The sequence below is a fragment of the Heliangelus exortis genome, chromosome Z (genome assembly GCF_036169615.1).
Source record: "Heliangelus exortis chromosome Z, bHelExo1.hap1, whole genome shotgun sequence".
In the NCBI taxonomy this organism is placed as follows: Eukaryota; Metazoa; Chordata; class Aves; order Apodiformes; family Trochilidae; genus Heliangelus; species Heliangelus exortis.
Genome location: NC_092454.1, coordinates 32,992,192 through 33,013,405, shown reverse-complemented (window position 1 = coordinate 33,013,405; position 21,214 = coordinate 32,992,192). Strand labels below are relative to the sequence as shown.

At 39.3% G+C, this 21,214-nt stretch overlaps 1 protein-coding gene across 3 annotated transcripts in view; it reads left to right on the top strand.

Moving 5' to 3' along the window:
- DAPK1 (death associated protein kinase 1) overlaps positions 1-17,494 on the top strand; it is an 87,033-nt gene extending 69,539 nt beyond the window's left edge. For all 3 annotated transcript variants that reach the window (XM_071731819.1, XM_071731818.1, XM_071731820.1), the window contains 8 exons: positions 2,440-2,517; positions 4,045-4,267; positions 6,627-6,815; positions 8,399-8,596; positions 11,259-11,397; positions 12,626-12,746; positions 14,285-14,473; positions 15,077-17,494. In XM_071731819.1, the coding sequence (XP_071587920.1) occupies positions 2,440-2,517; positions 4,045-4,267; positions 6,627-6,815; positions 8,399-8,596; positions 11,259-11,397; positions 12,626-12,746; positions 14,285-14,473; positions 15,077-16,309 (2,370 nt within the window). In that variant the 3' untranslated portion in view covers positions 16,310-17,494. The remainder of the gene's footprint in view (positions 1-2,439; positions 2,518-4,044; positions 4,268-6,626; positions 6,816-8,398; positions 8,597-11,258; positions 11,398-12,625; positions 12,747-14,284; positions 14,474-15,076) is intronic.
- Positions 17,495-21,214: the final 3,720 nt, after the last annotated feature.

Genomic DNA, 21,214 nt, shown 5'->3' with positions numbered 1-21,214 from the left:
CTGGAGACAATGAGGAATGTCTGTGGTAAAGTCAACGTCAGGAATTGGGCTTGTGGTCAGCCAAAGGTCTAGTGATCACCAGGCAAGTCCATTTTGAAGAGACAGGTTCAAAGTCAAACCTGGAAGTCAGGGGCTGGGTCAGTGAGACATATGGCCACATGTAGGTGTACAGCTGTAGTGTTGCTCAGGTGAGGACCAGAGTCAAAAGCCTCAGCATAAGAGCAACACCTGAGCAAAAGGTTAGTATGAAAGCCCCTGACAGGGCTTCTTTTCAGGTCTTCATTCTTCACAGCAGTCTAAACCAAGATAAGACAGCTGTATCAGACAGATGGTCTTGAGGTCAGAAATCTGTTTGGGATTCTGGAAGGGAGTTCTGGGTCATGACAATTCTATCCCACTGTTACAGGGGGGCTGTAGGCCTTCTGTGTGCACATATTTGTGCAGACCTATAAGCGATTCGAACCGTTTCTGTTGCCATTTTTCCAGTTTTGGAAGCAGTCAGCACCATCCCTTCATCCCTTGCTCACCAGTCAGGCTCTGGCAGAGCTGCTCCATCCACTCTCCTTGCCAAATATTCACCAGATGTTTATTTCCTTTTTCTTTGTGCCTCAAGAGCTGTGACTCAGCTAAACGAACACTGTGTACAGCTGTTTATCCAAATCCAGGCTTGAATTCAGAACAAACCTCCATGGGGCACAGCAAGCAAAGGTGCTAAGTTACCCAGGTCATGCCAGGGCATTTCTGGTGTACCCATCCAGAGGTGTGGGACACACTCAGAGTCAAAGGGGCAGTGTCCTTGCAGAAGGATCTCGTGCTGCATGCATGCTTGGTGCTGGAGTTTGCTAGCCATCTGCAACCAGATGTTGGAACAGAACACTCTGTGCTCTGGAAGAGTAGCAGTCCTGCTTTGGCCAAAGATCAAGAGGAGGCCAGAGATTTGGAGGACCAGATAACATTCACAGTTTAGGTAGGCAAAAGCCACACCCTGTTCCTAGAGAAATTCTTGGAAAGGGGATCAAGGTTTTCCCTTTATTTGAAGGTTTTGGATTCCCCTGGAATTCCAGAGACTGGGTATTCAGGAAGCACTAAAGTATTGAAGCAGCCCAACCACTTGACCACTTTTCTCTCATACAGCAGGCACCCAGGATTAACTGAGATTTGGAGAGTAGGGTCAGCATAAAGAGGTTCTTCCCCTTTTATACATCTTCTTTAAGGAAAACTAATTTAAAAAAATACCTTGAGATGTTTCTTTACTAAAGTTATAATTACGTGTCAACTCTGGAAGGAATTTAAAGGGGGGAGGTTCAGATTTAGCAGTTCATTTTACCATAAACTACAGTATTAGCTGTTTCTTGCTAATGTTCTATTCCTGTTCTCTTGGAATTATCTGAAGTTCTGGAGTGCATGATAACTTTTATGGAAAGCTGAAAATTAATTCTGTAGGTGGACACTCAGTTGTCAAAGATAATTATTTCATATGTAAGGAGAATACAGTAACCTTGGGAACTACTTAAGACAGTGCAGGTTTCACATGAAAAACTAATAAAATCAAAGATAGAAACCCAAGAAAGATATACTAGTTTTCTAGTACTGCTTCTTAATAATTGAAAGCTCTTATCTGAGAGAGTGAAAGAAACAAAGTGCTCATAAATTAGTTATCTGTTACCAAAATTTAAAGTAACACAATGGCATTAGTCTCACTGGAAGACTGAAAGGAGTGTGCAGTTTTTCTTTCAGTCTTTTTAATATTAAACTGCTCACCTGTGAAACATGGGTAATTAGATCACAGTAACAGAATGCTGGAGGCAGCTTTTCTTCTCCTTGCAAATTTGCTGATGCAATTTAAACCACATGCCTTACAGTGTTCTTGCTTTCTGGAAACCTCTAGTGACTGATACACCACTGTCATTCATTCTTCATTAGTAAAAAAAATTCAGCTGCTAGTAATGTGAGTGAATATGCTGATTTTCCCCTGCTCATTGAACTGTTTAAACTGTTAGATCTGTTGAGCATGTAGTATCTAGAAATCACTATCATCCTCTAATTGGTGAGAAGACGAATTCAGGCAGGGAGTGATGGCATTGCTCTCAGGCCCTGAATTCAAGATATTTTGTTGCAGTGGCATTCAGATGCCAAATTATGAAAGAACTGCACTGGTTTGGGTTTTTTTTTTTATAATTTAAAAAACAAACAAACAAAAAAAACAAAAAAAACCAACCAAACAAACAAACAAAAAACAAAAAAAACACCCCAGGGATTGTCGTAGGGGGGCAATTATTACTGCTTGTTGGTTTTGGTTTTTTTCCTTCTAGTTCATTTGCATCTAACACCAGTTCTCTTACTGCATTGAGCAGATGAGCAATATTGCATGTGATTTTTTTTTTTTTTTTAATGTGGGCAAAAGAAAGGAACTACTGCTAATAATTCGTGGTTTAACAGGATGGGAAAACAGCAGAAGACCTTGCCAGAGCAGAACAGCATGAACATGTAACCAGTCTCCTTGCAAGACTTAAAAAGGTTGGGAATACATTAATTTTAACTGGTGTTTTTATGTTGTTTTTAAGATCCCAAGAAAAGTTTGACCATAAATCATATGATAAGATACTCCCTCAGTTAAAGCTGGTATGTATGTATTAACAAAAATGGCTAATCTAGTCTCCATCACTGATCTATTTTATCCTGTCTTAGACAGTGCCTAGCAAAACATCTAATGTGTTGAGAAGAAACTGGAAAATATCAAGAATTAGCACATCCCACAGGAGGACCTTTTTTTTCCATTATCACCATTTTAGTTAATTAGGGTTATGATACATGGGGGACCTGTGCCCCTTCTGGAAACATTTAATAACATATGCAATCATAGCATAAATTCTCAATGTCTTTTTTTAACTCTGCAGTTTCAGTATGTTCAAGCCCCCTGACAATTTGAATGCAAAGGTGATCTGGGCTTGTATGGCAATGAGCCTCACACATCTGATACACATTGATTATTCTGGATAGGCAGCATCACTTAGAAGGTTCAGGGAACACTTTGCTTGATCATTTTATAGGCAACAGCCAGATCATTTAAAACAATCCTGTTTTGATTATGCTGGTTATTCTGTGAAAAACTTAAATAAATTACCATTCCAGAGTAGCAATAGAAGGTGATGCGTACTGGGCATTGCCAGGGTGAAACAGAATCACGTCCTGCCAGTAAATCTGTGCTTGCTAGGATTCTAAAATATATTAGTGATGATGTCAGGAAGTGCTGAAATTCAAGCTTCCACTTCAATGGGCTTTTGTAGAAGTTTGTCAGAAAAGGATTCATTTTGCATAGTTGTATCCCTGCACTGAATATCGTTTCTGCATGCAAGTGGGTGAATTTGTGTTTTAGTCATGATGTAAATATGAGGTCACTAAACTACATCAGATCACTGAAAATATTCTAGTACTGCTCAAAATGGTCAACATTGTCTAGTAAATAGCGTACCTGGCACTTGTTTTCAGTGCTTGTTGAGGGTTTTGTTTCTAGTGTCATACACATGAAGAACATACTGTCATAGTAGCTCTTGCAGAGGATTTGGTATTGGCCATGAGGGATGCAGTATTTGCATTGTGACTAACTTATTTAATGAATGCCTGTTAGCAAGGAAGGAGCTAACTTATATGCACTCCAGTGTCTGTCAAAATGTTCAGCTTAATTGCTTCATGCTTATAATTTTCAGGAGCTGTAGGTGCATGTTTAATGACTCATCCTACATGTTAAGTTCAATACCAATACAGAACAACAGAGCCTCTCTCCCAGCTCTAAATGAGACAATAAAGGAAGGGAGCTGCATTTCTGTATTTCTGCTGTCTCCCTGTTTCCTTCAAGCAGATCTTCCCATAGCAAGAGACACATGATAGTATGCTGTCCCCTTGTTGAATTTTAAAGCTTTTGTGGGAAATGTAGCCTCTGTGTCTGATTGCCTCTTGCAGGGCAAAGAGAAAAGACGTATGATTTACTAGGGCAAGGAGTTCCCCTGCCACACATTCTGATTTCTTCTTTATGTTGAATTTTAGGACACACATCGGGGGCTTTTTATCCAGCAGCTGCGGCACACACAGAATCCACAGCCCCGAATTAAACTGAAGCTGTTTGGACACTCTGGCTCTGGTAAAACGACCCTCGTGGAGTCTCTCAAGTGCGGCCTGATACGAAGCTTTTTTCGAAGACGTAGACCTAGGCTCTCCTCCACAAACTCAACCAGATTCCCCCCATCTCCTTTGTCTTCCAAGCCTTCAGGTATGGCTTTGAATCTGTAATGGGTGAACGAGAAAACATTTTCCTCTTAGTCTACCTCTCTCCTAAGGAAGAGCTGTTGGCTGTGCTGTGAAAAGACAGGACAGGCTAAATGTGTTAAAAAAGCAAAGCAGACAGGATATTGATGTCTGAGTGCAGGCTCGTACCAAAAGCAAGAACAAAGAGGAGCAGCAGGTAGAAGTAGGTAGGTTTTTTTTACTCACATGGTACATAACTGAACTTGTATAGGGGAGGACAGGATTTGTGAATGCTGGTGGGTTTTTTTCACAAAAAGTTCTAGCTTATGAGTGCCGGTGTTGTGAGTAGATTCCACCATCTTTGTTCTGGGGATAGTATTCTGTCAGCCTTTCTGCTGGAGTAACTTCAGTAAACTCTGAAAAACTGAAACAGTTGCTGCATCTTTATGTGAACTTAAAGTAACAACAGAGGATTCAGAAATGCCTCTGGTGCCTTGGAGTTCTTTCCTGTAAGGTACAGGAGTGGATCAGGACAGTGGATAAGTTAGAGGTGCTGAAACTTGTCTCCAAACAAGGAGGTTTTCTAAACTGATGTAATTTTTTGCAAATAATAGGGAAACTGTCCATGTGGCACTGGGTGGCTTGTGTGAAGGTAGAATGGCTGCAGAACTAGCTGTGTTTACATTTCGACCTGTGCCCAGCTTTGGTAGAAGCTACAGTTGCTGCAGAGGGATACTGGAAAGAGTCACCAGCTATTTGTCTGCATCACTTCTCTAACAAGGAAAGGCTACACAGTGTTTGCAAGCTATGCAGGCACTCTGAGGAGCTCACATTTAAGTTCATGTTTAGAAGCAGTACTACTATTTAAATTTTAGGTGAGGTCATTGTTGCCTTTTTCTTTAAAAACCTGCATTAATACATGCAGGCTTAGGTTTCATGCCTCATTCTAAGTAATGTTAGAAAAGCGTCTTGTGGTAGATTCCATCTCTCCTTTCCCTCTCGTCACCTGAGGAAGCTATAAAGGTATTCTCACTGAGAGGCTTAGGAAGGCAACATGCTCGGCACAGGTTGTTGCTGTGTTTGTGCTTCACTTACCACCAGGGGATCCCATCTGTGACAACAGAATAAAGAAATTAATTAATTAATCAAGTAGAAGATCTTACTTTATTTATCTTAATGCACTGTGTCATAAAGGGGGAGATAAATCATTGAAGAAATATCAGTTGCTGGAGGCCATGCAGGAAGGTTTTGACTAAAGACAGATTTATTTATTTTTTTATGTAGCTTGGTACCAGAACCAGAGGATAGGTGTTAGGCATTTACAACATCATAAAAAAACAAGGCTGCCAGGTCACACTGGCAAATAGTTACAGAAATAATGGTGAATTTTAAGCATGTTCTTGAAAACAGCTTACCTGCATAAAAAGCCAGAAAGTTGTGCAGTGCTATGCACACCTGAAAGTTGTGCAGCAACTATGCAACCAAACTATGGTGTTGTTTTAGTGTTTATATATTTGGTTTTTTGCTTATTTCATTATCTTCTGTTCATATTAAAATAATTATATAACATGTAAATAATGTTATGGGTTGAGTGACAAGGTAAACATTTGGTCTATTCTCAATCACATGCTTAAGTTTTTTTTAATTTTATGAAAATAAGTGAATTCACCATGTATTTATTTACATGAATTTAGAGGTCTAAATATTTCTTTGGAAGAAGATAAAAAATGAAAATATAATTTTAAATCTTACAGGTAGATTCCTTCTATATTAAACATATTTTCTATATCATACCTATAGGATACCTAATTTTTAATGTGTAATATATGGAGAGTAGTTAAATGCGAGTAGTGGAGGAACGCAATCTTTTCTTTCTCCACTAGATGGTGCAGGTCAATTAAAAAGCCCTTCGTTTCTCTTTTATGTTTAGGGACGCTTGAGTTTCGAAGGAACCAACTGTTAAACCGTGGTATCTTTATCCTTACTTCCAGGAATCAACTTTATGAATATGTAGCATTACCATGTCAACATAAACAGCCCATGATCTGAAATTGCAGTCTTTAGCTAAAAAAACAGTATATCTTTATAGAAGAACATAGAACATAAAACTAACATAAATTTTAACTACTGAAACCTTTCATTACCAAATAATTCAGTTTTTTCCTGTGCTTCCTACCCAGCAGTCTACCTGGTAAAGGGCAGTAAGTGCTATTTGAAGCCATTCCTAAGATTTCCCTTTCCATTATTCAGACTCAGTATGTAGTTGTGTATGCTTTACAGTTTGGTTTTTTTAATCAGCTTTTATTCCTTACATACTTACTTTGCAGTGATCTGGTTGGGATTTTCACATGGTTTCTAATCTCATTTTCCTTTCCCTGACCCAGTTTCAGTAAGCATTACAAATCTGTATCCTGGTTGTGAGAATGTCAGCGTGAGAAGCCGTAGTATGATGTTTGAGCCAGGCCTGACCAAAGGGGTATTAGAAGCTTTTGTTTCACCTGCTCATCACTCTCACTTCTCTACTGATGACCAGTCCACCAAGGCCATTGACATTCAAAATGCATACTTGCATGGTAAGCAGAGCCCTAGGCTAGGATGCCTTAATACTGTGGGATACTTAATGCCATTTTGCTTGGGCTTAATAATAAAAAAAAAAAAAATTAAAATTTGACTTGTTGTGGTATTGACTCTGGCTGAGAATCCAACTTGGGGGGGACTGAGAAAGTAAATCTGCATGAAGGTATCCACCTGTTATACACAAAGAAATCACTTATGTCAGATCATTGTAATAGAAATGTTTTTTTACGTGAGTAAATGGGACAGGAGGAAAGAGGGATTTGGTATAGTAGGAATGGGTTGGCAGACTGGAGTGAAGGCTCCTTCTCTAATGGTGTTTGGGTTAGGAGCTTCTAATTTCTTTTTTGTTTTGGTTTGGTTGGTTTTGGTGGGGTTTTGTTGTTGTTGGGTTTTTTTGAGCAGTTATTTCTGCAGGTGAAACCAGTTAGCAGTAACAAGTATTGTTATAAGTATGTATGTGGCTTTTGATTGAGAAGACAATGCAAATAGTGGATATACAACATTAGCCATACTAATGTTAAGTACGTAGTAAGACCTCTCTGAGTAGGATCTCTTCTTAATAAGGAAAATAATTTGTAAACATTAGCTGCAATTTTGAGGCTGAATTAGGGTCAGTCAAGAGGGGTTTTTTAAGAGAAAGAGCCATCAATAAGTGAAGTATATGTCACTCATACAGTGACAAAACATTTGTTCTAGCTGTTGAAGAGTTTGGCATGTAGCTAAAGTTTGTTCTTTGTCCAGACTAATTTCCTCTTCTAGTGTAATTTGAAGTGAAGTCAAATTCTGCAGTGAAAGACAGTTTCAGAAGGGGTTTCTTTTTCTTTCTGTGCTCTTCATGGGTGAACTCTGCATAGCTGTACTTGTAAGAGCAGATTAGAGGTCACTGGCTCCTACAGGGTTGAGGTTCATCTCAATCAGCATTTATTTAGCAGTAATACAAATGTGTCAGTGTAACACACAAATGCTTTCTTCATCTCGAGTTAATAGAAATGGCAAAAAGCAGCATGCTGCTGTTAGGATCCTTAACTTGATGATTCTTCAGTCCTGACATAACACTGTGATGTGAGTAGTACAGTTCTATAAAGCAAAGTGACTTTGAGAATACCCTTTCTGCTGTTTTTAATACCAGTGGTAACATCTTAAAAAGAAAAACTATAAAAAAAAAAAAAAAAAAAAAAAAAAAAAAAAAAAGGCTGAGCTTTTGGGGGATGAGCAGGGAAAGAATGAGAGCTGTTATCCTTGTTTTTCAAGGGAATTAAAAGATCTGTGCAAGACAAAGGCCAATTAATTATGTAAGGCTGATGTGTTTAACACACGGGCGCTACCACGTGTCACCCAGCTGGATGACTTGGTGAAGTGAATATGAGAAAGGAACAGATTGTGAGGACCCAACTTCTGGGCCTCTGAGACTGACTGAAACCTATTCCCTTTGTTCATGATTGCGTTTGCAGTCTCGCTTTCTCACATGCACGCAGTAAATCTTTGTGAAAGTTTAAATCAGATTAACTCTTTTGTTTTTCTTGATGCTTCATGCTCACTGACAAAGTGTGATCACTTCATCTGTTTGTCTGTTTTTCAGGAGTTGGTGATTTCAGCATTTGGGAATTCTCTGGGAATCCTGTGTATTTCTGCTGTTACGATTATTTTGCTGCAAATGATCCTACTGCAATTCACATAGTGCTTTTTAGTCTCGAGGAGCCTTATGAAATCCAGTTAAACCAAGTGACCTTTTGGCTCAGTTTCCTGAAATCATTAGTGCCAGTCGAGGAGCCAATAGGTATGCTTTTCTGCCTATTAATGAAATATTGGGGACTATATAATAAACCTCCTTATGTTTCTCTGCAACTTTGTATATCATCTGTCTTGAGTGCTATTATGTGTCTCAATCCCTGTGTGTTCATGCAAACTTTACACAAGGTTTCTTAGAGAAAGGGAATTTTATCTGTGGGACAGGCCTGAAGAGTTGTATATATCACTTAGTCCAACTAAAAAGAGTTCCAAGGTATAGAGCAGCCACACTGGGATTTACATCTCTAAGTTGCAGATGAAGTTGTATGTCAGAGAAGCTGCATGTAAAAGTGTTTCAGTGGGTTGGATACCTTTAAAACCAGTTTTATATGCGTTACTTTAATTCATCTTTCATCTAACCCAAATTAGCAGCGTTTCCAGCATAAACGATTCTTGTCAGTGAGAACAGGACAGAACACTGGGGAGTGGCATTACCATTCAGTACCTGCCACTATAAAAAGTTTAACTAGAGCTGGACTTCAAAACATGTTAAACTTTGGTGGATCAAGGTGTACAGAAAGCAGTATTTCTAGTAAATTTCACTCACATATTCTCAAACTTGTCACATGTTTTAAGTAAGTTTACTTGTTTTATATTCAAGCTTTTTAAGAAACTGAAGTTACTTGGCAGGCAAACAAATTAACTTAAATAACTTTTTTTCTCTTAAGAAGTCTGTACATCTAGGTATACACACCATATAGCTTGTTCATGTTTTAGCTGAGCATTGGTCTGAAAACTGTGACAGTTTGATGGATGAACCAAGCTCTGACGTGTGTTTTGGTTCTATGAACTGAAATGTTATTCCCATCAGTGAATCCAACTCAAAGCTCATGGACATTTATAACACTGCTAGGGACTCACTGGACAAGCATATCAAATACATGCATAGTGCAAAGAGTATTTCCCCTCTCTTTTGTTTTCTGCTTGTTTCTGTATGCATTATCTCAGCCAAGGCAGACCTTCAGTTTTCAGTTAAAGCATCTGCATATCCTTCGCTTTCCACTTCAGGTGAAGTCACAAGGTTAACAATGTAAGCATTTGGCCATAACCAACATGAATTTTTTTTCTGGAAGTAAAAGCTCAGAAATTTGCAGAAAAGTATCAACGCTGAAAATGCAGTCAATTTACAGTTGCTTAAAGCTTTTCACAGCTCCTCATTCAAGCAAGGAAACTTAGTTCATGGTTTGACCAAGATAGAAATTTCTTCTTGCTGATATAATTACCATCATGATCTAAATACTTTGCTTCAATCAGTGCTTATACTGGTCAGCTCTGTTTGAGTATTCATGCATTTTTAACTGTTACAAATATCTCAAGTAATATATAGTAACTGATATTAAAAATCTAAAAAAATCTAAACTTTTGGAGTGACTTTCCAGTTATTTTGTCCAAGTCCTTCAGCTGCAACAAAAAAAAATTATTTACAGTTATGAAATACATTGGAGTACTATGCAGAGAGCTGGGAAGATGTGGTTTTCTATAAATGAATCAAGATTTTGTGGCTCTTAGTTGATGATAACTGAGCAGTGATATAAACATATCTCTCCCATGTGAAGTTTTGTTAGATAAAAACAGCAGGATGGGAAGTATTATTTTGTCTTATTTTAAAATAGTCTAATAGTGTCTCCTCTTTTATGGAAGATCATCTTGAGAAAAGATTGAAATGTATGTATTCCATACTGTCACCTCATTCATGCCATTTCTTTCTCCTTCCCTTCCCTTCCCTTCCCTTCCCTTCCCTTCCCTTCCCTTCCCTTCCCTTCCCTTCCCTTCCCTTCCCTTCCCTTCCCTTCCCTTCCTTTCCCTTCCCTTCCCTTTCCTTCCCTTCCCTTTCCTTCCCTTCCCCTCCCCCTCCCTCTCCCCCTCCCCCTCCCCCTCCCTCTCCCCCTCCCCCTCCCCCTCCCCCTACCCCTTCCCCTTCCCCTTCCCCTTCCCCTTCCCCTTCCCCTTCTCCTTCCCCTTCCCCTTCCCCTTCCCCTTCCCCTTCCCCTTCCCCTTCCCCTTCCCCTTCCCCTTCCCCTTCCCCTTCCCCTTCCCCTTTCCCTTTCCCATTCCCCTTTCCCATTCCCATTCCTTTCCCTTTCCCATTTCCATTCCTTTCCCTTTTCTCATTCTTTTTCATGGTTTCTGACAGCCTTTCCTACTTACCTCTCACCTAAGTGAGAGGTCCTTGTTTCTGTAAGTACTGTAAAATAGTATTCATACCAATGTTTGAATGTTGTAGTCATCTTGTGTTCTACTTATAATCCCCTACTCCACCCCTGTAGTGTTGAAGACCATCCAAAGATCATGAGAAACCCTTGCAAGAAGCTGTTATTTTTAATTCTTTTTCCTCACACTATTATAATTTTTAGTCACTAGTTGTATCATTAGTGTTACTGATTAATGATTTTGCTAAAACAATGAAGTCATGTAGTATCAATGGATCCAAATAGCGTTAACTGTTCAAATTGGACGTATTATAAATAATGCTATAGGTAGATAACCTCCAAAGCATCTGTGGTGCAAACACAGTATGACTGTATTGGTAAATCCACTGCAAAAGTGACTGGTATGAAGAGTGTAAAATGTATTATACTTTCCCAACTCAGTAAGACAGCTGTCTCCATTGGCATGTCTCATAGTACTTCATGCTCTTGTTTCTCTTCTAGCATTTGGTGGAAAGCTGAAAAATCCCCTGTGTGTTGTTTTGGTTGCCACACATGCTGACATAGTGAACCTTCCTCGGCCTGTTGGGGGAGAGTTTTGGTATGACAAAGAGATGTCATTGTTGAAAGAAATCAGGAACAGGTGAGTGGAGAATGTGCGTGGTGTTTAAACATGTCAGTGGGAAAGAGAAGTGCTCAGCTGCACAGGAATATGTAAAAGCTTTTATGTGGCCTAAGCTTTCTGATATCATATTCTGTTTTAAGTATGCATGGGAAGCCTGTACTGTGTAAAAATGGAAACATTTACTAGTCTTGGAGTGAGTCAGCTGTCTCAAGTGTGGTAAAATTAGCTAAGTGGTACAAAAATGACTTGAAGGTCAGGAAGTCTCACCCTGTAAACACTAGAATACATGCAAAGCAAATACATACCCAGCCATCTTAGTGCTCAGGTTTTGCACCAGTCTCAGAAAAGTGGGCAGTGGGCAGGGAGCTTTACAGAAAATCAATCCTTTGCTCTGAATCAATTTGGAAGGGGCATGGAGAAAAATAAAAACAGGCATGGAGGTTCTCCATGTGCAGTTTGTGAAGAACCTGATTTAGTGGAGTCACAAAGATGACAAGGTTGTCCAAGAGGTAGCTAGAAAATAGTGAACCTTCTTTCCTTCTTCAGCAAATATTTGGAGAGTGTGCCAGTTTTAGGAACTTTTTCACAAATGTGCTATTGTGTAAAGTAACAACAATTTATATTCGCAGTGAGCACATAAGTGGGTAACATTCATACCTGTGAGCATAGACAGTTCTCTGGAGTATACAAGAAACAGATTGAGGAATTTCAGCACGATAGTCAGGGCAATATCTTAATCAATTTTAATAAACCAGGAAATACCTGTGTAATCTTTGTTGTTGGAATCAACCCAGAGCTAGTAAAACAAGTACATGTGGTTGAAAATTCAAAAGAAAGTCAGAAAGAGAACTGGTGTCAGTGTCAATGACAAATGAATTACATAAAATAAGAAGGAAGAAAACAACAAGTGCTAGCAACTTCAGAAGACTTAATTTTTGCTATCCCTTTTCTAACACGGTGTTAGCATTTGTAATTAAGAGCCCTGTTAAGCAGTTGTAGTTTTCTTACACATCTTCAGCCTTCTTCCTTAGGAAAGACAACAATTTTCTTCCAGTATCTCTATTTATTTTAAAGAAAAATAAAGAACAGCTATACTGTCTTTCCTTTTAAAGTATCTGTAAGCAGTACATAACCTTTTTCATCATTTTTTGAAGAAAGATAATTTGTGTAATTCAAGTAAAACTGGATTAAGAAATAAAAACAGATTTGGGATGAAATAAATAATTGCTCATTTTTTCCTCTTTAGATTTGGAAATGATCTTCAAATTTCAGACAAGTTATTTGTCTTGGATGCTGGGGCATCTGGTTCTAAAGATATGAAACTTCTCAGAAATCACTTGCAAGAAATAAGAAGCCAGATAATTTCTGTAAGTAATGTAAATGTAGTTTCACTATGAAACTTCACTAGTGTGGTTTGAGTGTTTTAGCAGAAGTCATGGCAGACCTGTTGATAAATAATCCTTACATTAAAAGTTCAGTTATCATTTTCAAAATTTTAGGTATTTGTACAGGCCACCAGAATGATCTCCCTTGATAGGAAATTATCTGAGATTTTTAGTTCAAAGTTACCGTTTCATATTTTGAATTGACAGTGGTTCGATTCCAGTGTAGGTCCTTCTTATTTGGTTTGCTCGTTTTTAATCTTTTCTTTTATTTTTTGTTTTGTTTTGTTTTGTTTTGTTTTGTTTTGTTTTGTTTTTTGGTGTTTTTTTTGTTTTTTTTTTTTTAATCAGTATAGTATCACAGAGAAACAGAATACATTTCAGGAAAATAAGTTTTTCATTAAAAAAACCAAGCACTAGAGTGGGATAGGTTCCTAACCTGCTAACAAGATGTGAACTGAATATGTGTTTTTACTACACTTTTAACTAAAAACTGTGTACTTGAAGTTGTTGTATGTATTTGTGTAGGTACATGTGTATGAGAGTAAAGATAAAAAAAAACCATGTTTTGATGTCATCACCTTGAATCCCCAAGAGACTTCCATACTAACGGTGACCAAGTAAAGGAGTTACATAGGGATTTAAAGAGATTAATTTTCCAAACTCAAGGCTCTCTTAATTGTGTGACACACCAACAACAGTTTCTGTAGTTACTTCTGGTTTTTTTCAAAAATCAATTAAAAGTGAATGTATTGCAGAATTCCTTCTGTAGGTCAAGAGAAAATCTGGGTTTTGTGCAAAATTTGGCCTACTTTACTTTCCCAATGATGGCTTAATTTAATAATCTTTTTTTGTCTGACAAAACTTTGTCACAGCCTTGTTCACTAGCCTGAAATCTGGAAGGCTTTGTTGTATGTGAAGTGCATGCTGTGGCTTGAGAGTGTAGAATGTAAGCATCACCAATGTCCAAGACAATCAGTAGATAAAAGTACCATCTTATTACCTGGTACTCTGCTGTCTCAGTTGTTGAAGTGAATTGGTCTTGTACAGTTCTTAAATGTTGATAATTGAAGCAATAAACATCTAGGTATATAGAGGCAACTGATGCCTTCTGCAATCACTGTTTTAGGCAGTCAGCACGTTTAACAAGACAGGACTCTATAAACTGGACTTGGTTCCACATCTTAGGATTCCCTTTTGTAGTCATGGTGATGTCTAGAAATTTTGCTTATTTCAGCAAAAAATATTCTGGAATTCACATATTAAGAAAAATAAGAGCTTACAGTAAGTTAAGAAAAATTGGAGTTTACAGTAAGTTAAGAAAAAATAGAGCTTACAGTAAGTGAATGCCAGGTGGAAAAGTAGGGGCCCATCACAAGGGGAGCTCTTTAGGCATTAATGTATGTCATGGATGCATTAGAGCTTATAAGCTTCATTAAAAATGAAACCGAAACCAAGTAACAATAGTAATGTAATTCTAGCAGAGTAAAATTATGAATGGATGTTTTCTGTGCTTTTGTAAGACTTGTCCACCTATGACTCATCTGTGTGAAAAAATAATCTCCACACTGCCTTCATGGAGAAAAATTAATGGGCCCAACCAACTGATGTCCTTGCAGCAGTTTGTGTATGATGTGCAGGAACAGCTTAATCCTCTAGCAAGTGAAGATGACCTACGGAACATTGCACAGCAGTTGCATAGCATAGGAGAAGTAAGTGTGTTTATGTAAATTTCATACCTTTATTAGCAAGTTGCAGTTCTGATGGTGTATTGCTTAATGGGATTCAATCAAATATGTATAGTTGGGGTTTTTTCCTGCTTCCCCTTAAAACATCAAAAGAAATAGAGACTGGCTAATAGGGCTTTTTGTTATTGTCTTCTGGCTTCCCTTTCATTCAACATTATTTCTTTCATGTGGGAAGAATTACAGTTTACTGCTACAGTTGTAAGAATATAAAATACCCAGAAAGATACCCAAGCTGTCCAGGCAGGTAGTGGCTAACGTGCTCACTGCATATGAGAAATTTATGTGTGTCCATTAGAATTGAATCACTGGATAACACCTTTCCACAAAGAGATTGAAGGGACTAGGCTTTAATATAGTTAGGCTCTCACAGTTTTGTTAATAGTGGAAATCAAGAACAAGATCTGCTCTTTGTTCTGAATACTTAAAAGAAATTAAATTGCCCTCTTTATTTTTCTCCTGTCGGCTGTGTTAATTAATTTTTTAGCTCAGTAAGTTAGAAAAGAGAGGATATGGTGTATCATCTTGTGCTTCACAGGTTGTAAACAGTAACTTTCATGTCGTAAATAGATCAACATTATGCAGAGTGAAACTGTCCAAGATGTTGTGCTTCTGGATCCTCGCTGGCTCTGTTCAAATGTCCTTGGAAAAATCCTGTCAGTGGAGAACCCAAAAGCCCTCCATCACTATAGAGGTCGGTACACTATAGAGGACATTCAGCGTCTGGTGACAGATAGTGATGTGGAAGAACTGATACAGATTTTGGATGCCATGGATATTTGTGCAAGGGACCTTAGCAGTGGAACAATGGTGGATATTCCTGCTCTCATAAAGACTGACAATCTCCACAGGTCTTGGACAGATGAGGAGGATGAGGTGCTGATTTATGGTGGTGTTAGAATCGTTCCTGTGGAACATCTTACCCCATTTCCTTGTGGAATTTTTCATAAAGTTCAGGTGAATCTCTGCAGGTGGATTCATCAGCAAAGCACAGAGGGAGATGCTGATATACGTCTGTGGGTAAATGGATCAAAGATTATGAATCGTGGTGCTGAGCTTTTAGTGCTGCTTGTCAACCATGGTCAGGGTATAGAGGTTCAAGTTAGAGGACTGGAAACAGAGAAGATCAAGTGCTGCTTATTCTTGGATTCTGTATGCAGCACCATTGATAACTTAATAGCCACAACCTTACCAGGCCTTCTCACTGGAAAATACTACCTTAGTCCACAGCAGCTGAGGGAACATCACGAGCCAGTGATGGTGTACCAGCCTAGAGACTTTTTCCGTGCACAGAGTCAAAAGGAGACATCACTAACTAACACTATGGGGGGATATAAAGAGAGCTTTAGCAGTATACTGTGTTTTGGGTGTCTTGATGTCTACTCCCAGGGAAGCCTAGGAATGGATATTCATGTTTCTGATCTGAGTCTACTTACCAGGAGAAAACTAAGTCGACTTTTGGATCCACCTGATCCTATGGGCAAAGATTGGTGCCTTCTAGCCATGAACCTGGGCCTTGCTGATCTTGTTGCAAAGTACAATACAAATAATGGAACACAAAATGACTTTGTCTCAAGCCCATGCCATGCCCTTCTGCAGGAGTGGAGTAATGCTCCTGAGAGCACTGTAGGTATCCTGATGTCTAAGCTGAGGGAATTAGGCCGCAGAGATGCAGCAGACTTTCTACTGAAAGCATCTTCTGTATTCAAAATTAATTTAGATGCTAATGGTCAAGAGGCTTATGCTTCCAGTTGCAACAGTGGCACATCTTACAACTCCATTAGCTCTGTAGTGTCACGGTAAGAGCACATGTTTTGCACAGGCATCTTTTCAAATTGCAGAAAGGATAAAAGATACAGTACAAGAGTTTCTGTGCATTAGAATTTAGGAGGTTATACATCAAAGAATCTTTGTCATTCTCCAGTGCCACCTTTTTGTGCATAAACTTTCAACTTTCAACTGTGAATTGTTGCTCTTTATTTTATCTGTTAAAAAGGCTGGTGTATTTATGGTGGTTTAAAATTATTCCTGATAAAAAATGTGCTGCCTAATACTGCCATTTTAACTGGAAAGTCTTTAACTTTTGGATTACGTACTGCAACTGTTTTATAAAATATTTCTATTCTCCCCGTAAAGGCAGGGAGAGGGGAGAGGAATAGCACATGTTACCTGAAATGTGTATTTCTTACACCTATTTTTTTGTCTTTTCATTGTGTCCTCCGCTTAACATTTTTTAATATTTGTAAGGAAAGAAGTCCACCATTTGTGGTCAATCTGACTGATTTTAAAACCACATATTAAAACTGAAAAAGCGAGTGCCTTTTGCAGAAGGGGAGGGTGCCGTTGGTTTGAATGACCCTGCTGGAGATACAAGAACATGCTACCTCTGTTTCACTTAAATTGTCTGCATGCTTATCATTGCAAGTGGTGCTTGCCTTTTAATTTTTCCTGCACTTCTAAGACCTTGATGATGACTCACGCAGAGCATTCTTGTGCCAGTACTATGGGTATAAATGTGTGATACCTAATCAGCTTCAATTACCGTCAAATCATAATGTGAAAATCTCTTCAACTTGCCAATTACCATGCTTTATTATTTCCATGCACCTCAGGTAAAAGTTCATATCACTATAGAGTTAAAAAAACACAAGTGTTGGCCACTGCAGAATAATATTGCATAGTTGTCAGTTGTAATTTGTGTATAACAAGTTTTCTACTATTAGATCCTGCGTTACTTACTTCCTGTACTTGAAACTTTTGATGGGGATAAAAACAAAAAGGAAGCAAGGTTTCTTGCAGTGATAACTTTTAAATTGATATGAGGGAATATGACCCATTCTCTGTCTTAAAAAGCATGTAGTTTAATGGTGCGATGTGTGTTTGTTTATATATATTGTATGTATATATATTAATACTATTTTTTCCTTAATCTTACAATGTAGTAAAATTTTAAAGGATTTTTCTACAAATAAACTGTTGCTTGTTGCATCCTTATTGTTAGTACTCTGTAGCTGACAGGGGCTGAAACTTCTTTTTTTCATAGTCACAGTCCCAAAGAGGCAGTTGCCTGGCTTCTGAAGCTCTGAGAATCTCCTGTTTCACTTACTGCTCACTGCAGAGAAGATCCCTCTGCAGCAGAGGAACTTGCAGTAATTTTGACAACTGAGAAGCCAAAGCTGTTTGCTACTTATCTTTTCCTTTGTGATATTTGTGTAGTGAAAAACAAAACATTAGATACAAGTCATTCATCAGGAATCTTCAAGCTGAGGCCATGTTGCAAAGGGGGGGAACACTGCATTAGAGTCTGTGCTGATGTAATGGCCCTTTACAGTAAGGATCTCTTTATCACATGAGGAACTGTGCTGCTGCTTGTTTGGAATCAGCATTACTCACTGATACCTGTACAGTCTCTGTGTGGCACTCTATTCAAGCATCTCTGCACAGTAACTTCCTGCTGTGTATGCTGGAAAGGAATTAAATAATCTCTTCTTAAAGTGCTAGTAGCCATTTTCCACTGCCTTTCTTTGCATATTTTACTCTTGCTTCACTGAATCCTTCCCTGGGCTCCTTTGTTGAATCCTGCTGCACTCCTTTGTTAAGTATTTTTTTGAAATCTGGTCCTCAGTGAGAGGAATGGTCAATGAGCTGTTATACCTGGAGGTGTCTCTGCTCTGATATTCTGCCTCTAACAAAGCCACTTCAGCATTTCCCAACACGGTGGAAAGTTATGCAGTAAAGAACTCAGCTTCCCACAGCACTTAATTTCTCGAGGTTACTTTATGGCCACTAGCATGCTGCACCTTCCAGCTGTGGACATGTTCAGTTTTCATGGTGTTAGGTTCAGGAAAGTGAATCACAGTCATGGGATATTTTTGGATTGCTCTCCTAAAAGTCATGTGCCACTGACATTTTAAAAAAAAATTCATTGTTGTCCTAAATTGCAATTTTGACAAAAATGGTTAGCAAAGTGGTGCAAGTGGGCATACCTTCAGTTGCTTCAGTTTTACTCATTTCCTGTGTTGTCTTGGGAATGCAATTAGGAACAGAGCTTCACACCATGATGCACTGATCCTGACTGACTCACTGCAGAAATGGAAGAAATGCAAGGCTTTGCAAAATAAAAAAGTTTTTAGCCATATATATAAATTATGTATATTTTGTGATATATATGCATGTGAAGTGAAGCACCTGCTTGTGAAATAAGTGATAGTAGCCATTAGAAGGCTCTCTTCCTTTCACTTTGTAGCTTCAGAGCAGAGCTTCTGAAGCACAGTTCTGAAGGTAAAGCAGAAAGGAAGGAAAGCCCAGACATTTATATTGTTTTCCAAATCTTCTATACAGACAAACTCTCAAGTTCACAAGTTACTTAAGGCTGAGATGCATTACAGTGATCTTGCTGTTGGAAATATGTGCTAGTGACATCTGGACACAGATTCTACAGAAATTTTCTGGAGAAGGTAGGAGGGAAGCAAATATTTTCTTGCAAACCATTTTTCCAGGTAGAATCTTTTCTCCCTGGCATGCAGCAGCATGCACAGGATAGAAAAGTGCTTCATATTGCTGCTTGTTATTAGTCTTTATTGGTTTTACTCCTTGTGGGAGTTTTGCTGCTGACCTGACTGGTAAGTTTGGAAAGCCACAAAAGATCAGTGTGTAAATGCAAATGGTTTTATGGGTGGGACAGAAAGGAGATCCAGTGATGACTTTGGATGGAGTTGGCTATACACAATTCCTCTGGCCTGATGAGGAAAAAAACTGGAGACAGCCAAAGGTATTAGGATTCTTGTGGTTCAAATGGTTGAGGAAGAGTTATAAACTGATGTTTTAGCAGCTCCCAAGGACCAAAAGATTGGCAGAGCCAGGAGGCTTAGCAAAGAGGCAGAGAACACTCCCCAAAATGGTCACGTCTCCTGAAAGAGCAGCAGTGAAGCTGTTACCAGCTGGCTGTGCTGGAGCCTGTTTGGGCCCTAAACCTGTGCTGGCTGCATTGCCCACTCCAAAGAGAACTTACCTGTTAGGTCATTGCAACCTTTGTATTCCAAAGATGCTGTGTTGCAACATAATTGTTTTAAAAACAGGTACCTTGATTTGAAACACATCAGTATTTCAGTTTAGTCAATGAAATCGAGGCATAATGCCCACGTTGTAACTTTAGACAAAATTAATGAAGCATTTTGTAGGCTGAATGTGCTCCCCTTAGGTCAGGGAACGTAGAGCAGTGCAGTATCTTCTTTGAAGGTGGCCTGATAGCACTATGTACAATATTTAATTTTTTTTCTCACTTCTTGTTCAATTTGGTCCAGCTGATTATAAAAAACATTAACTCTCGTATCTTTCCAGTCTTTGACATGGAAGACAAGATAGTGGCAAGAAAAGAGAAAGAGAACCAGTTTTTAACTGTGCCTGAGACACTTGGTTTCTGAAAGGTCAACAGCCAAGCTACTCAGACTGCAGGTAGAAGTGCTTGAATCTCTAGAATTCAGATGAGCTGTAGATGGTAGAGCACTGATGGTATTCCTCTGCATGGCTACACTGTTTATCCTCATCAGCTGTACAGGAACAGTGGGGCCAGCAGCTAATGCTGCCTCAAAGCCAAATGAGGGTCTTGGTGGACCTGGTTCAGGTTTACATTAACCAAATTGACCCAGCATTTCTGTACCTACCCAAATGCCCAGGGTGTGGTCCAAATCCAAAACATGCATATTTAAAGACTGGTCTTCATAATGCAGCCTTGTTGCTGAGTCATTTGGATGAACCTTAAAAGTCACAGACCTGCCCTGAGATGAGGCCCATGGAGATGATCGAGGGATGGAGTACGCTGAAAGAGTTGGAGTTCCCTCAGCCTGGAGAGGAGGAGGCTCCAGGGAGACCTTACAGCTTCCTTCCACTAATTGAAGGGGCCCTGCGGGAAAGCTGGGGAGGGACTTTTTACAAGGACGTTTACAAGGACATTTTTACAAGGACATACAAGCATGAGGGGGAACTGTTTAAAACGGAAGGGGATAGAATTAGATTAAATATTAGGATTATATTCTTTATCCTGAGCATGGTAAGGCTCTGGCACAGTTTGCCCAGGGAAGTTGTGAATGCCCCCTCCCTGGAAGTGTTCAAGGCCAGGTTGAATGGGGCTTTGAGCAGCCTGGTCTAGCGGGAGACGTCCCTGGCCATGCAGGAGCTCAGAACTAGATGAGTAATAATTCTGTGCACCATGAGAAGGGGCCTTGAACAGGAGTAAATGCCTGGGCATCTTACATGGTTTTGCTGGCTGAGATGTTGACAGCCTGGCCCCACACTTTCACCCTTCAGTGATATGTCATAGCACCTGCTGCAAGTCTGGGCATTACTTCTGGTTCTGTGTCCAGGTTCAGGAATACATACTCATTCACACTTCCACAGTATCCATCGTGCAGCTCGGTGAGGCATCTTGCCTGGGAGTTCAGGCACTTTCACAGCTGAGTGTGACTGACCGTGAGATGCTCTGCGCCGTCTGTGTTGGAACTGTGACCAGGAAGCTTCTGCTGCATCTCTACAGTCTCGGAGGCTGGGGGCGGGACTACCCGGGAAAGGAGCCGGAATTTGCATGAGTGAGTAAGAGCCGGGTGAGACACAAGCATGTGGTGCACAGGGAGGGGAAAAAAAAGAAAAAATACAAAAAAAAATAGAGCATTTCAAAACTGTTCTCAGAGAAACATATGAGCAAAGTGAAGG